This window comes from Poecilia mexicana, unplaced genomic scaffold (assembly GCF_051168715.1).
Source record: "Poecilia mexicana isolate PSO_F unplaced genomic scaffold, ASM5116871v1 scaffold_19, whole genome shotgun sequence".
In the NCBI taxonomy this organism is placed as follows: domain Eukaryota; kingdom Metazoa; phylum Chordata; class Actinopteri; order Cyprinodontiformes; family Poeciliidae; genus Poecilia; species Poecilia mexicana.
In genome coordinates, this window is record NW_028263388.1 from 7,217,217 (window position 1) to 7,233,370 (window position 16,154).

General features: G+C 41.5%; 1 protein-coding gene across 1 annotated transcript in view; it reads left to right on the forward strand.

The window, feature by feature from the left end:
- Positions 1 to 16,154, forward strand: part of cacna1g (calcium voltage-gated channel subunit alpha1 G) — a 164,683-nt gene that overhangs the window by 58,211 nt on the left and 90,318 nt on the right. Inside the window, exons 9-10 of the mRNA XM_088000841.1 lie at positions 14,632 to 14,783; positions 14,900 to 15,085. Of these exons, the coding sequence (XP_087856967.1) occupies positions 14,632 to 14,783; positions 14,900 to 15,085 (338 nt within the window). The remainder of the gene's footprint in view (positions 1 to 14,631; positions 14,784 to 14,899; positions 15,086 to 16,154) is intronic.

Genomic DNA, 16,154 nt, shown 5'->3' on the forward strand with positions numbered 1-16,154 from the left:
CCCAGTACATCTCTTGCTAGCAAACTAATAGTTGTCAAATTCAGCACTTCTGTTAGGTAATCATTAGGAACCTGATGCTGCACATAACCTCAAACACAGCAACTTGCTTGTTCTTCTTGTCTCCTTTAGCTTAGTTAATCTGACTTGAAGTGAAGACGGAATGAGTTTAATTCAATATGAAGGAAGGAAATATGGTGGTTACTGCAAAAAACCTTCAAGGGTCAGGACCGTTTGTCTGGGACACGCCTAAAAACAATGTGTTTGAATGGACCAGTCAAAGTCCTGAGAACTAATGTGTACAGATGAGTGAGTTTGAATTTAAGTGTTGGCTCAAGAGAGCTAAAATCGAAAGCCTACCACCCAAAATCAGAGGATCGCTTTGTTCCCAATTTACAGTTTTTCTCTACTTTGTGTTGGCTTATAAAAGAATAATTAATCTCCCAATGAGCAATAGATTGTACAACTTCAAAGCTATAAGTAGACCTAACTTTCTTAGTAGCTCTAGTTTAGACCTTCATGCTTCATTTAGGCTTAGAAAGTTGTCTAAGTTTAGGCTTGGAATTAAAGATATGTGAGGTCCAAAGAAAAAGTGAAAACATTCAAAAATAGCTGCGTTTCCATGGAGAATATAACAGTGCAAATGGGAGTTGCAAAAATAAAGGTGCTTAATCCAAACCCACCAATTTTGAAAACTCATAATTTTGATAAGTTTTGGTAACAGGATGAGGTGGTTTTTCAGCTGTATCGCATCACACGAGTCATGATCAATAATTGGATGTTTCCACTGGCGGAAATGTCAAAGAAGATGGCAGGAAGTGCTACGAGGATGATTTCGTGGCATGTTCTTTTTTTAATGACTTTTTGCGTGAACAAACTTATGCACGCATGATTTTAACTGCATTTCTTTGTCAACTGAAACACAGCAATTGCTAGATTGTGTTTTCTTTTTTGGTTTTTACTTTAGCAGAATTTCAACACAGTTTGTAATAGATTCACAGACTTGGATAGAAAGTCCAAACCGAAAATATCTAAAAGTGCTCCTTTTGATACAGTATGAACAATTTCCAAGCCGTTTTTTTCAGGCGAGATGTTGAAATGATATCAATGTGCAGAAAAAAAATTAGATTTTTTGTTTAGTAAAACGCTAAACGCAGAGAAAAGTGGAAAACATGACAACATATTTACATTTTTGTACTGTACCGGTGGATTGAACCAAATACCATGTAAATCTAAAGTAACACTGAAGTCACACAGGCTGACATCTGGAAGGTAGAGGTTTTGCTTCCATGTTGAAAAATTCACTCATACAGGATCATAGCCTCTACTTTGCTTTCAAAACAGAAATGATGCTATGTTGACAGAATGTCACCTTGGGGGCTAATGAACAGAGTTTGGTTTGTAGGCATAGACAGCCCATTAATGCGCTCACAGTGGTATTAAAATCTCGGCTGATGTGTGATTGTGTATCTTACCTGGTAAAGTGCTGAGTTAGTAAATGACAGTTTCAGTTTAATTTTGTGATTCTCTTAACGTATCTCAATATTGACTGAAACATGTCGACAATCGTGCAATTTTGTGACGGACACCTAAAAGTCCGTAAGAGATGACTGGGCCAAAATTCTACACATTAGCTTCGACGTCCAATATCAGAAAAATGCTCAAACTCTTCGACTTTCCTGTAATATTAAAACACAATGAAGTCTGAGATAAAACGTGAAGAGAAAAGTCACGCAGCGAACTGTTTAGTGTGAAAGTCCCGGTGAGGCGTTTGGAATGCAAAGTAGAGCGAAGCTGCAAAAAAAAAAAAAAAAAAGCTAATGAAACTTAAGAAATTGTTTTGTTTTGGGTGAGAAAGTTCTTTTACAGTTGTACCACCAAAGAACAATTACCCACTGTGTAAGAGCAGTGGTTTTAAAACGTTGAGTTGATCAGTTCCAGACAAACGCAGCCAGACCAGAGCCTCTCCTGCTGCAGTTATCGAGGGAAAACTCAAACGAGATCCATCGTCTTTCCCTCCGCTAACACGGATCCTTACCTTGCTCTTTCAACAAAGCCGTTCTCCCTGTTGCGCTCCATGTTCTCCTCGTTGTTTTACTTCATAAAGAGCGCAAAGCGTTTTTGCCGAGCGCAGGTTTCGCTGTGTTTTGAGTCTCTTGTTTTGCTTTTGGCACGTGTGATCCAGAGTGACGTTACACAAGCGTTTGTTGTATTGTTTGCACGTGTTGGTGTTGTAGCGGGATCCTGGAGACGGGCCAGGTTTCCCGGGGTTACTTTCGGTCCTTGACCCAGTGTTTCTAAATGCATCCAGATGGAAAGAACGCAGAGAGAGAGAGAGAGAGAAGGTTTTATAGCGTTTTAGTCATCAGCGTTCTTCCAACCTTCTATTTTTTTCTTCTCCTGACTTTTTTTAAACTCGCCCTCTGGCTCTAGTTTTTTTGTCTTTTGTGTTCCTCTTCGGTTTCAACATTTCTTTTTATTCTCATGCCTCTGCCGTTCTTCCACTCATTCTACTGAACTTTTTTCCCTCCCTCCTCGGGCTCCTCATGCTCTCATTAATGACCGTTTTGGAGATCAATCAATAATGCGCCACGGTGAATGATGAGAGATACCAATAATGACTTTCTGATGATGTAAATTTGTCGTTGATAAATCGTAGCCTCGTGTCATTTCTTCTCATGCAGGAACGATCTATACTGTAGAGTACATACCAATCTGGAAAAGTATGAAGTGGGCTTTAATCATTTTCAAGAATGGAAAATGGTTTGAGATTCCCAAATGTCATTAAGACGGTTGAGACATTTGTTTCAGCTCTTTCCGTTTTCAAGTGTTTGACACCAGGTGACTACGAAGCCTACAACACAGACTTGATGACGTTTTTTTTCTTAGCATACTTTTTAAAAACATTGTACTTTGATCAAATCCTGTATTGGAAATTCATAATCTTCATCTCCTACCGATTGTCCAGTTGCTGAAAAGGAACCAAACCTCTGGCCATTTGCTTCAAGGTTATCCTCGAACTTCTTTATGTCCCTCTTCAACACTTTGTTTTTGGTGTGGCTGACACTGATTCCTCCGGTTCCAGACAGGTTGCTAAAATATTTAAAGGGAAGCTTCACTGATTGATCTCCGTGTCTTATGGGATGTCGATCAGCCTGCAAAGACCTTAAAAGGTCTCTGGAACTCTTTCCTTGTGGAGGAAGGATGAGGTTGACTTTTAACTCTTCCCTGTTGTCAAGTTTTTAAGGGTCACCCTTTTTATTTGCCATATTTAGAGTGCCTCCATGTTTATGAAAACACCAGCTGCAGAAACTTGGAAAAATCTGCTGATAAACTGAGTGGAGAAGGTTGTAGAATAAAACAATGTTTATTATGATATGTAGGGTGATGGGAATGTTTAGTGACTTTCTTTTTCTTACTTATTTTGTGTTGTGCACACTTCTGCTAATGGAGCTCATTTTTGGCTTGGCGCTTTGGCGTTTTTTGCTAACTTTAAAAAAACGTTTAGCGCACTTAGCTTCTTTCAAACTGAAATTTTCAGTTCTAATTTTCTTCACTGTTTTGAAAACTGATAAAGTTTGATATCTGTGTCAACTTAAGACTTCTTCAAGTAGTTTGATATCTGTCTTTATGCTCTTATTTTGAAGTGGTTGAAGACAGTTTTCTCATTGTTTCCTCTCCTCACTTTCTCCACCCGTGACACGGTGGAGCAAATTACATTTATTCTGTACCCAGAATGCATCACTGCACAACTACAGGCAGTGGTTAGATGGTGAAGAGTTTAAAATCTACTCATATCCTATCTGCTTTCTGACTTTTGTCAGTTAGCCAAAATTAGCAACAGAGTTAGCAATTCTGGATAACTGTAAAACTGAAACCATGAGTGAAATGTCTGTTCCAAAGAACCACTTCATAAAGCACAACGGTACAGTTAGTTCTGTAGTAATAAATTTGAACCTGTTGAGGCTGAGAGAGCAGTAAGATGTGTTGTTAGGCATGTTTCCATTATAGATGTGTGCAAAACATTATCAATATTCTGCTAATATTGGAAAAAAAAAAAAAGCTCAGTTTTGCACTTGCGCAGGTAAAATCACACGTGGCTAGCTTTGCTTTGTTTAGGTTTTATGTTTTGATAAATCATTAAAGAATATGCTGCACCGTGGTCCTCCAACTACTTCCTGTTGCCATCTTCTTCATGGTTTGCACCAATGACGACGTCCGGTTATTGATTATGTGACTCTTGTGTGTAAATAGTGTTTCCGTTGCAGTTTTGCGAAATATACCAATTTTGATACGACCTGTAAAAATCTACCTCAACCTAGCGTCAAAACTTTTCAAAAGTGGGCAAATTTATATTTGTGATGTCAAATTGAGCATTTATATGGTCAATGGAAACGCAGCTATTGACACAATAGTTGAATTCAACCATATTGAATTCAACCATTCAATATGGTTGAATTTAGCGCTTAACGTTTTTCATCAGTTCCTATGTTTATGTAGCAATCCTAAAGTTGCTTTAGGATTAGCATAAATAACATTTTATTTTAGCTAGTCATCCTGCATGCTATTCTGTTCAAATGCTCTTCTTCTCATTTCTACGGCTTCCATATCACAATATGAGAGGAAATCAAAGTTTACAATAAAGGGCCTTTAAGAAACACCTCTCCAGCTGAGTAAAGTATGATTTCTTATTGATCACATTGACCTGTTTCCCAGCTGCCCTTCCCTGTTTTTCAAGTGGATGAGACTCTGCCGCAGAGATCCTCTCATGACGCATAAAATGAATCCCACGTCGGGTGTCACTCAGCAGAAAATGAGGTTGCAGAGCTCTGGCTGTGTCTTAAGGAGAATTTATGAGGACACAACAGCCACCCTGATGCATAATTTATGCAGAGATTAAGTGTGCAGTACATGTGGTACGCATGAAAAGTGAATCAAACTCTGAGCGCTATTTATTTGTTAAGGACAATAAATGTCTGGGCTCAGCATAATTACATGCTGCTTAATGGGGTTCTAAATTACAAATTATGGCAGCCAAAGGACACTGCGATACTCCGCTTTCTGTACTCATATGAAAGCTGCTGAAAAGCGCTTGGGTCCTATTGTGAACAATCAGTGGGATCCACACCCCCCTGTAATTGAGTTCATATTCGTCCACAATCACTCACTCCACTCCAGGAGGTGGCAATAGAGCACTACTGTGCAAATCACAAAAAAAAAAAAAAAAATGTTGTTTTTCATCAGGAACTTAAAGCTGCAGGAAGTAACTTTTATCAAAAAACATTTTTTTAACGTATTTGTTGACTCTGACACTATGTAGTGACATTATGCTATGAGACAGAAAACCTGTGAAAAAAATTGTGGCTCCTCTTTCTTCTCCTAGAGTTAACTAGAAACGACCAATCAGAGGCAGGAGGCGGGTCCTGGTACTGTCAATCACCCTCTGTGTGGCGCTGCTTATCTCTCCTCACTCTTCTCTCTTGCTCTGTGTTGCACTGGAGCTAGCATAGCCTGTTGTGAATGCTAAAGCTAGTTACTATGGCCACCGATGACGGTGGATAAAGGGTTTTCCTGCAGCAGTAAGTTGTTTCTCTGCCAGTAGCACATTTAGCAGCAAGTACACCAGATTGATTGACAGCGTTAAGACTCTCCTCCTGGCTCTGATTGGTTGCAAAAGTTGATATTTTACAATGAAGGGAAGTGAATTTGGCTTCATCTAAGAAAAAAAGAAAAGTTTCTGAATTGTTCAATTAAAACGGGATCATAGTCTTTACTAACCAACAGGATCCAGCATTGTTTATTTCATGAGTCTCTGCTTGACTGTTTTGATTTTTTTTCTCTTTTTGCTACAAGAAGGAATTGACAGATGAGTGCATTCAGTCCGCCATGCTGTCTGGAGGAAATTCGTACATCAAAATCCTCAGTAACTATTTAGTCTCGGAGTTGAAAATGTTCCTCATTGGGTCAAAGAGAATGGAACGCTTTGGGCTGTAATCCTAAATCTCCAAACGCTCTCTAGAGGTGATGATCATCATGACAGCAAACTGGGCTGATCCCAGTCATGCTTTAATATCAGCAGGTTGCCCTCTGACATAGCACAACAACACATGGTACCGTTCCGTCACTCTGCTGGATATCTAGACCTGGACTTTGACCTCCCACTCCGGTGAAATGGACCAGACCACTGTCCTCTGCTGTTATTGGTACTTTCAGTCTTAAAACTTTCACTCACACAAACAAACCGGTGCTCACGTTGTTCTCTGCAAAGGATGGGTTTCACCAGTAAGGAGAGGCCGTCTGCTTTTTATCTCTCCAAGCTGTTTAAGAGCGTTACCATTTATGGTGGAGCTGATGGAAGGTGCGTGTCTGCCAAAAATGTGACGCGACGCCGTCTATTTACTTGGAAACCCGGCCTCTTTCTCTTACTTCGCATCCGAGCCTCCCTCCCCGTCCCCATCCTCAAGCTCCCTGTCTTCACAGCCACTCTGACCCTGGAGGAGCAGCGCTGAGGCCAAAACAGATCGAGGAGAAAGGCTGAAGGTGTCGATGGATAGGCCATGCTAAAACGCATGCTTCCCGTTTTGAAAAATTGCCTCCAGTGTTATGACGGAAAGCTTTTTCGGCAACCGACATCAATATTGATCAAACACGGAGCAGTTACACGAGCACAAAGTGATCCAAATGCACTCCGGGTCACTCGGTTTACATTTCCCGCGGGCGGCTCTTCCGTCTGCGTGAACCCTGAAAGCAAATCCCTTTCAAAGACGGAGCAGAGGTGTTTGTCTTTAAACGTCGTAAGTGTGAGGAAACGCCGAGGCGCGATGGAGTTTGTTTGAGCGCTAAACGTGTTTGATCTTGCGGGTTTGCTTTCACAAGGGCGAAGGTGGCGAAGAGTTGAAGGGTGAAAGGAACAAAATGCGTTTGAACAACGAGGAACGTTTTAGAGATGAAGGTAAATGGTCGGAGGTTCATTTTTCAATCTACACAAATGAAACATTTTCAATGAGAACCCTGTTTTTGTCTGAAGTTGTGTGGAGTTTCAAGTGTTTGTCTGCATCAGGAATGAGTGTTTGAATTTTGCCCTAATGGGGTGATTGGCACGTCGGGAAGGGGTTTGTATTGTATACCAATGGATACCAGTTTGATCGTCTGCTCCGTCCGTCTGAGTCGTTGTGTCCTTTGGTGTAACGTGGGTCTATCTCATTTCTGTCAGTCTCATACTAAATATTTTAGTTATCACAGCATTTAAAAACAGATGTCATATGTTTGCAGCTCTAAAGCAGAGCTCCATGCCGTCTCTCCACATCCTGTCTCTACCTTCTTAACATTCTCTTTAGCAGCAGGAATCCATCCTGATGACTTTACTTCGAGTTTCACCTCTTTTTGTCCTCTCTCTCTCTCTCTCTCTCTCTCTCTCTCTCTCTCTCTCTCTCTCTCTCTCTCTCTCTCTCTCTGTGTGTGTGTGTGTGTGTGTGTGTTTACCACATTAATGCGACTCCAAACACCAACACTCGACTCGTCTTTACTCAGACGGGTCCTGAACCTGCACTTTTCCACGTGAACAAGCACTTTTCATCCCAGAACTCTAGAGGAAACCGTTTTCCCGTGCTGCTTTTCATTTGTATGGTAAGAACCATGGAGATTCACCATCAGAAACACGGTGCCAGTTCTCTGTTTTTGCCTCATCCTGTCACCAGGGAAACGCTAATTTGTTGCATATTTAGCAGCATTACAAGCTTGTCTATTAGTTCTGTTGGGGTGTGGGGGAGTGATAAACAGTTTAACATAAGGGAAGTCTTTTAAGAGGTTTGGGGAAAGAGGCTTTGGGTGTTCAGAATATAAATGCATTGATTATTGTACAGCGCGTCCATATGCATGTTAAACATCTCTAACATTTGGAGAATTTTCTCTGCATATTGACACACGTCAAACCAAGACAGACAGCCGACAGACCCGTACTCTTGCCTCGCTGCCTAAACCAGAGACAATATTTGTTTTGCTTTTCATCTGTCGACGCAAAGTTCAAAATCCGAAGACGCTGGCTGCCCTCCAAGGCTGGGCTAAGAAAAGAGTCTTAGTTCAACAATACTTACATGAAGAGAAGGCAAAACAACGTTTCCTAATCCGGGCCCCAGAGAGCGAGTGCTTTTCCAGCCCCGAAGGCCGTGAAATCAAAAAGGAAGAATCAATCGTGTGATCAAATAATGGATTCTGTTATTTGCTGCTTCAATGAAATGTCAAATTACACATCGCCTGTGGAGACAAAGTTCTTTTTTTTTTTACCCACTTTTGAGGTCAGGAAACCGTTCCTCAACAGTTATTGTTTTTACTCTTGTTAGGATTTTTTTGGATTTTAGAAGGAATTGTCTCTGCTTAGATATAAATAAATGAAACTCATATTGAATATGAAAAACGTCCACAAAGAGGATAAAAAAATAATAAAATTTCTCAATATTTCATGCAAGTTGTATTTAAACTAGGCCATGAACTTTAATTTAATTTTGATAAATTAATTACATGGATTTTGACATGTTAAAAATTGAAATGCAATAAATCATATTTGTTTTCCTTTTTCTACTTGCAAAAGTCCCAAACCGGAACCTTTGTGTTGTGTTTCTGGTACATTTGTAAATCTGACGCACAAGCGACACCCGCAAACGACAATAGATGAGAAATCTGCCTCTCTTGGTCCTGTGGTGTTAAATTTTGCTTTCCAAAAACGATCTGATGGGGGCGGAAAAGACTGCTGTTGTATTCAAGTGGTGCTAAAATGAGTTAGCCTATCAGAGAAGCTATTCCAGACTAAAATAGCATCTCAGTGCTAAACATGTAGCAGCAGCACAGACATCCACAATGCAAGTAGCCATTCAGTTTTCAAGTGTTTTATAAAACCCCTGATCATTCATAAAACTGCTTTGAAAATAATATTGTTTTTGGAAAAGTGGTTTGTGGATGCTGACGTTAGGGAAGCTTGTGATGGGGGACATCTGTGCTACCGCTACATGTTTGGCATGGAAATGCTAATTTAGTCTTGAGTAGCTTCTGTGATAAGCTAAGTCCTTTTAGCATAACTTGGAACACAACAGTAAGTTTTTCCAGCATGCCATTTGATAATTTTTGAAGCAAGACCCTCAGTGGGCCTTGCTTCAAGATGGATGACGGACCCCCTGATTGCCCATCATCCATCGCTTTGTATGCAGATAAATGTTGTGCGTCGGACATACTGGCGTACCAGAAACGCACAACAAAGGTTCCAGCTTGGAATATTTTTTTTTTTAGATTTTTGAATTTCATTGAGTGAAATTCAAACATCACAGCCCAGCCCCTTACAGCTAACTACTTTAAATATTTAGCTTCAAAAAGAAAAGGCCCACAGTGTCTAATGAAGGCTCTTTCGATGTGGCTTATAGGTTTCATCAGATTTTTCCACAGGATATACAATACAAAAACATAAATGGAGTTAAAATTGTCCTTTCTTCACCTTTAGCCTTTTTTTTAAACTAGGATACACTCCATCAGATCAAATACCTCTTTTACAATTTGTTACAAAACAAATGTCACTTGTTTTATCCAGCCTAAAGTAACACTGAGTCACTCCTGTATAGTTTTATCACCTCTGTGTGTGTGTGTGTGTGTGTGTGTGTGTGTGTGTGTGTGTGTGTGTGTGTGTGTGTGTGTGTGTGCGCGCCTCGTGCCTCAGGACGTGCCCTGAACAAAACACAGACAAATATGGACACGCAGAGTGCTGCCGTTCCAGATCCTCGATTAGATTAGATCGCATCAGATTTGGCGACGTTACATTAGCGCTAACCAGATTACGCTATCCCTCATCCAGCACACTTTACCTGCTAATGCTCTCTGAGCCTCATTAGCCAGGAAACAGCCACCAAAGGAAGCAATTAGAAAATCAACAGCATCTTCATCACTCACACAATCACACAGTGGAGGCATTAATCTCCCTCCAGGTAGCAGCAGACGCCTCCTCCCCAGCTATTAGTCGCTAACAACGTTTGTCCTGCGCGACGGGCCGGGGGGTGAAAGGAGTTTGCGAGCCTTTTCGGTTTTGCTTCGCTTCCACGTCTCGTGTGGATGCGTGTGTGTGTGTTTGAGTGTGAGAGAGGCTTTTTTTTTTTTTTTTATGACACGGTGAGCTTTGAACCACGTCTGTATGAGGAATGTCCCAACACACGAGCCGAGGAGAAACAGTGGCGGGGGGGAAGAATAATGACCTGCAGCTCGGTGTCAGGGCCAGATGTCTGCCGTTCGAGTCTCAGCTCATAAACAGCGTATCTCTTGTTCTGGCTTATCCGCCGCATCCCGTCAGGCGGCGGGACGTGTGTGCGACTGGGACCGTTCCTGGTGAGCGGATCTCAGCTGCATGAGCTTCCATGTGTGGCCCCCTGATTGTGTTTATTCATTCAACATCAGAGGTTGTTTGTGTGTGTGTGTGTGTACATATTTTTACGTGAGGGCATTCATCTGGGGAGAACACACGGACATCTGAGCGGCCCTCGCATCCGTTTACCCTTTTAACCTTCCTTGATGACGCAACGCGAGCCTGGCGAAGAGATGAAGGATGCGCCGGCGGCCGCGCTCATCAGAGCGGCGGAGGATGAATGGCCACGATGAGGCGACGGGCGGGATCAGACAAAAAAGAGGGGTTCGTCTGCGTCTGTGAACCCAGACAATGACGAAGAGGCGGGATGAAACGGAGGAAAGCTCGTCGTTTGCTGTGGGCAAATGAGTCGCCCGTTTTTTTTGTTTTTGTTGTCTGTTTGTCGTTGTTAGCCTCTAATCTGCAGATCTTTTTGAGCAACACTGATCTGTTTGATGCTGCTTCAACCTATGGTGGTTCATAAAAGTGTCCTGCCCTTTGAAAATCTTCACACAGCCATAAAATTGAGTTTATTTCATCAGGGTTTTTTTTTTTTTTAATATCTGGACAACCATCAGAAAGTGGAAGGTAAATAAAAGAGCTGGAACTCTGCAGAGGTTCGCCTCTCCTGCCTTTGTACATCGACAACTCCTGTGGGGAACAAAAATGATTTCATCCCAAACAACAAGCAGCACTTTCTTGTTCAAACTCAGATGAACTTCACTTTAATTCACCAATTAGAGGATATACAACAAACATTACAGACCAACAAAAAGCAAAATAAACAAACACCAAATAGTGAGTGAAGCAAAGTTACAAGAGCAATGTTTAAGTTAAATTATGACCAAGTATAGAAAATGAAAATCAGAAATAAGAATAAGGGACAAGTGGTAAACTCAAACTGAACCACTTAATCACAGTTGGACACATTCCTTCATCAATGTCACGGTATGATTTTGATCTGGTGTGAACGGACCCTCTGGAATTTGATTCAACCAGACTGGAATTTTTAAATCTTTTTTCCAGCTGTATGAGCTAAATAATGACTGAAATCAGCAATGGCAGTGTGTCATCGTCACCAACCGACTCTGCTGCTCATGCGTTGGAGACAAAATGGTGCCTTGGCGGTTGAGGAGGAGCTGTTATTCAGCAGCGGATGCTAATCTCCGTATCTCTCCTTCCCTGTGTGTACAAACGCAAGTGTTGAGTAATCCCCGCCTAAACAGTCACGGCGTGTTGTGATTAGTGGCAGCCCACCATGCTGGATTCAATGACACGCGCAGTGTTTACATTACATTACATTACCAGTTGAGCGCGGGGGACGGAGTTATTCATAGAAATGTAAGCGGCGCTTTAAAACAGGGTCTCTGCAAGTTTCATCAACTCACATTCAAGGCCTGTTAAGAGCTGTGTAAAACCATTATGAATGAAATATACATTTCGTGACAAATGTACAAAAGCAAGTTGGCATATTTTAAATAGTGGCAGCTCCAAACTATTTTTCGCAGAATGCATGTCGTGTATTACGGGGTTGACAGCAGAAGTGATCCAGTGGCTCAGACAAACGTTGTCCAGCAAATTGACAATAAATTTACTCTAATTGACAATCAATTTACTCTAACCCACGATAGACGCAAAAAATTTAACAAGCTAGCAAGCAAGGGTATGTGAGCAGCTAGGTAGTGGTAGCCTCAAATGCCTCAAGTCAGAGAATGGGATGAAGATGTCTGCATGCGACTCAAACAACTCAAAAGATGAACATCATCCAACAAAATGATGATACATTTAGACTTAGCCAGGATAGACGCAAAAACCTAGCTTGCAAGGGTATGCTAGCAAAGTACTGGTAGCCTCAACTGGCTTGAGTCACATGATGCAGTGAAGACGTCTGTGTGTGATTCAACAGATCAAAAGAACATACTCTAAGAAACTAATGATAAATATACATTTATACGTGTTAGACGCAAAAAGCTAACTAGCAAAGGTCATGTTAGCAACTCGTTAATGATTGCATCAACTGCCTCGAGTCAGAACGTAATGAAGAGAACTGAGTGCAACTCAACTCAGAAGAGAAACCTTGTCCAACACATTGATGATAAATTTACACTTACCGATGGTGTAGGCAAAAAGCTAGCAGTGGTATGCTAGCAGATAGTTAGCGGTAACATCAACTGCCTGGAGTCATAAAATACATTGAAGATGTTTGTGTGCTACTAATGCAGCTCAACAGATAAAGATCGTCCATCAAAGTGACAGTAAATTTACACTTATCTATGAAAGATGCAAAAACCTAGCTAGCAAGGGTATGCTAGCAGCTAATAAAATGCCTCGAGTCACAGAACGCAGCAATGTCTATGAGCGACTCAAACTTCTGCCTGACAAAAAAGTCTCATGAGAATAATAAACTACGTAGAATATAAGAGATAAAATAGTCCTGACACAACAAAATGTAAGACCTGCGATAAACATATTCAATTTTTAAAAATGTTTTCTAATGAACTTGACATTTTAAGGCCTTAATTTTAGATAGACAGACACCCTGTTTAAAGTCGCATGTTCACACTCGTACAGTCATGCACATTTCTTGATGGCTAACGTGTGAGCCCTTATCGGGGTCTCCTGATCATGTGCAGTGTGTGCGGTGCGCTGCTTGTGAGTTGTGTAAACAGTTGATTGCACACAGATGAAAGGCCGCCTGAAGCCCGCCGTCCACAGGCGCACGGCGGCGTTCCCGACGGCTCTGTTCTCCTCGTCGATAATTACAGACACTCGCTACAGAAGTCTGATTTCCATAGCTTGTCGTATTTGGATGTGCCGCGGCTTTTATCTCGGGGATCATGTCTCTGTCTGCTTGTTCTCGTTGCCTGTTTGCCTCAAACGCTCACACACACACGCACACACACACTCAGTCGCAGCCATACACACTGTCTGTTTGATGGAGATGTGAGTGGCAGTTGAGATCTCCGGTGAGCTCTGAGCAGCGCCGGCGCTGTGATCGACAAAAGGTCGGGTGTATTTATTGTATGCAGGGGAAAGAAACCCGGCCGGATGTGTCCTGTTTGAAAAGTACGAAGTCGCTGCCGTGTGTCCTGGTGTGTGTGTGTGTGTGATATAGCAGGTGTTGATGTTTTTTGGTCGTTTCACCAGGAATCTTACATGGTGTGAGAAAGTCTGAAATTAAGTGCCTTCCAGGTTTGTTTGGGTTTTTTTTAAGTATGACTGTAGAAAATGTAGATTAATATAAACATGTTGTTCCCAAATGTCTTTTTTTTAGTTGTCTACATATTGGGTCTTTCTTTCCCTGTTCCTTTTCTCTACTAAACATTCTTCATTAAACATTTTCTTTAAAATGTACCTTCTGGCCTTCCTTACTCTCCTCATCCTGTCCATCATTGGGTCATCATTTCTTCCATTCTTTCATTTGTTTTATCCCTCATCTTTTTTCCTTCACTGGGTGATCTTCCATTAATTATTTCCTACCTTCTTTCTTTCTGGAGTCTCTCTTTCTTCCTTCTTGTCCTCCGTTTCTTCCCTTTCCTTTATGCTTTTCCATTTTCTTTCTTTGTGTTTTTAACTCTGCTTGTCTCCTTTTTCTTTTTTTTTCAATCTTTGCTCCATTTCCCTTCCCTTTTTTCTTCTTTCATCAATTCCTCCTCTCATTTTTGGGTCATAATTCCTTTCTTGCATTTTTAATTTCTCCTTCCATCCTTCTTTCCTTAATTTCCTTAATTTCCATGATCCTTCTTCCCTGCATCCATCCTTCCATGTATCCTTGTATCCATTTTCTCGTGTCCTTTCTTTCCATCCATATACCAACTTTCTTATATTTCTTTCCTACTTTTCACTTTTATTATCCTCTTTTTTCATTGCTTTTTATCTTTCCTCGTCTCCCCTCTTCTTTTATCTTTCCTTGTCTCACGTTTTCTTGTCTCCTTCATTTTCCTTTCTGTCCATCTTTTTGTCCTTTCTTTCTGTGTGTCTCTGCATGTCCTTGTTGCCATACCGACTGCCCGCTGCAGAAATGATCATCTCTCTGTTTACATGTGTCCCTCTTATATGCGGCTTACAACCTAGATTGTACATACAGTGCAGCTTCCAACCATAATTTCATCTGTAATTGATCCATTACAATTTTAAAAACGAGTGAATAAAGTTTCCAGCGATGCTCTCGTCCAACATCGTTCTGTTCTTCTCTTCAGTTCAGGTGAACTATTCCAGGGCGCACTAAACAGCTGCTTGCCTTGCCTCTGTCTGTGCAGCCTGAAGAGTTGACCAACGCTCTGGAGATCAGCAACATCGTCTTCACCAGCCTCTTCTCCCTGGAGATGCTGCTGAAGGTCTTGGTGTACGGGCCGTTCGGCTACATCAAGAACCCCTACAACATCTTTGACGGCATCATAGTGGTGATCAGGTACGGACCACGCACCTCGTTAACCAAACCGCACGACGTCTGGCGATGATCGAAAGATCAGAACGGATCGATCCTTGTCCTTACAAGAGAGTAAGCTCATTGTGTTTTACCCGCAGCGTTTGGGAGATCGTCGGCCAGCAGGGCGGCGGCCTGTCCGTGCTGAGAACCTTCCGGCTGATGCGCGTCCTGAAGCTGGTGCGCTTCATGCCGGCACTGCAGAGGCAGCTGGTGGTGCTGATGAAGACCATGGACAACGTGGCCACCTTCTGCATGCTGCTCATGCTCTTCATCTTCATCTTCAGGTAGGCGGAGGTCGGAGGTCGTTCGATTGACGGCCGCCACGATAGCTGCTTTGTTACCACGATAGCTGCTTGGTAAGCAGCTACCGTGGTATTATCCTAGTGGTATTAAATGAAAATGGAGAAAGGCGCCAAAGTCATCTTCTCTGATTTAGTTGTCACTCGTCATTTTCCCCCTGTTGGGATTTAAAATGGAGTCTCTTTGCACTCAGCGGCTGTAGACACAAAAAAAGACAAACACCTTCATTAGTAACTTGAATGACATGAATCTGGTTCTTCCATTCGACATTAACCAGCATAAAATTCTAACTCTTGCTTGACTTTAGAAAGAATACAGGATGTCTGTGCTGCTATAGCTTTAAGAATCATTACTATGACTTTATTTTCAGCTTTGTTTGGGGTTGTAGGACCAAAAAAAGATGGACAAAATATGCCAGTGACCCCCTGTAGTCATGGGGGTCAATGACCACATCTGCCTGAGAATGGTTAAAATGTATGAATACTTCAGACCCGTTCCAAAAATGTTTCCAGCTGCTTATTTTAATAGTCCAGGCATCAAATATGTCTTAATATTTAGCTAATATCTAAAGTCTCCTCTATCTTTGCTCCTGGGGCTACAACCAGTCAGCAAGAAGGAAAATAAACTGCGCTTCCGGATTGGTTCCCTTGAAAACACCAGCCAATAGGATGTAAAGCAACATTTGCATCTACTCTATGTATTTCAACTTCCTAAGCTGCATTTTCTATCCTGGTATTTCTGATAATTTGTATGGAAATTCATCTAATTCATCCAACATTTTGTACCAAAAGAAACAACATAAGTGTTGTCACCATGGAAAAAATTCTGTTGCTGTCTAAATATTTCATATTTCATAAGTCTTAGGTAAGCAGAATAGTGAATGAGGATCTTTGTTGTCTAATCTTCCTTTTATTTTCCTCATCCCTAATAACCAGCTGCACTTGTCGTCCTTTTAAAAAAATATTTTTAGTCAACAAAGAAATCAATTCCCTGCTGAAAGAAACGACGACAGACAGATGGATTCAGTGACGTATTGTGTTTCACACTTTGAGG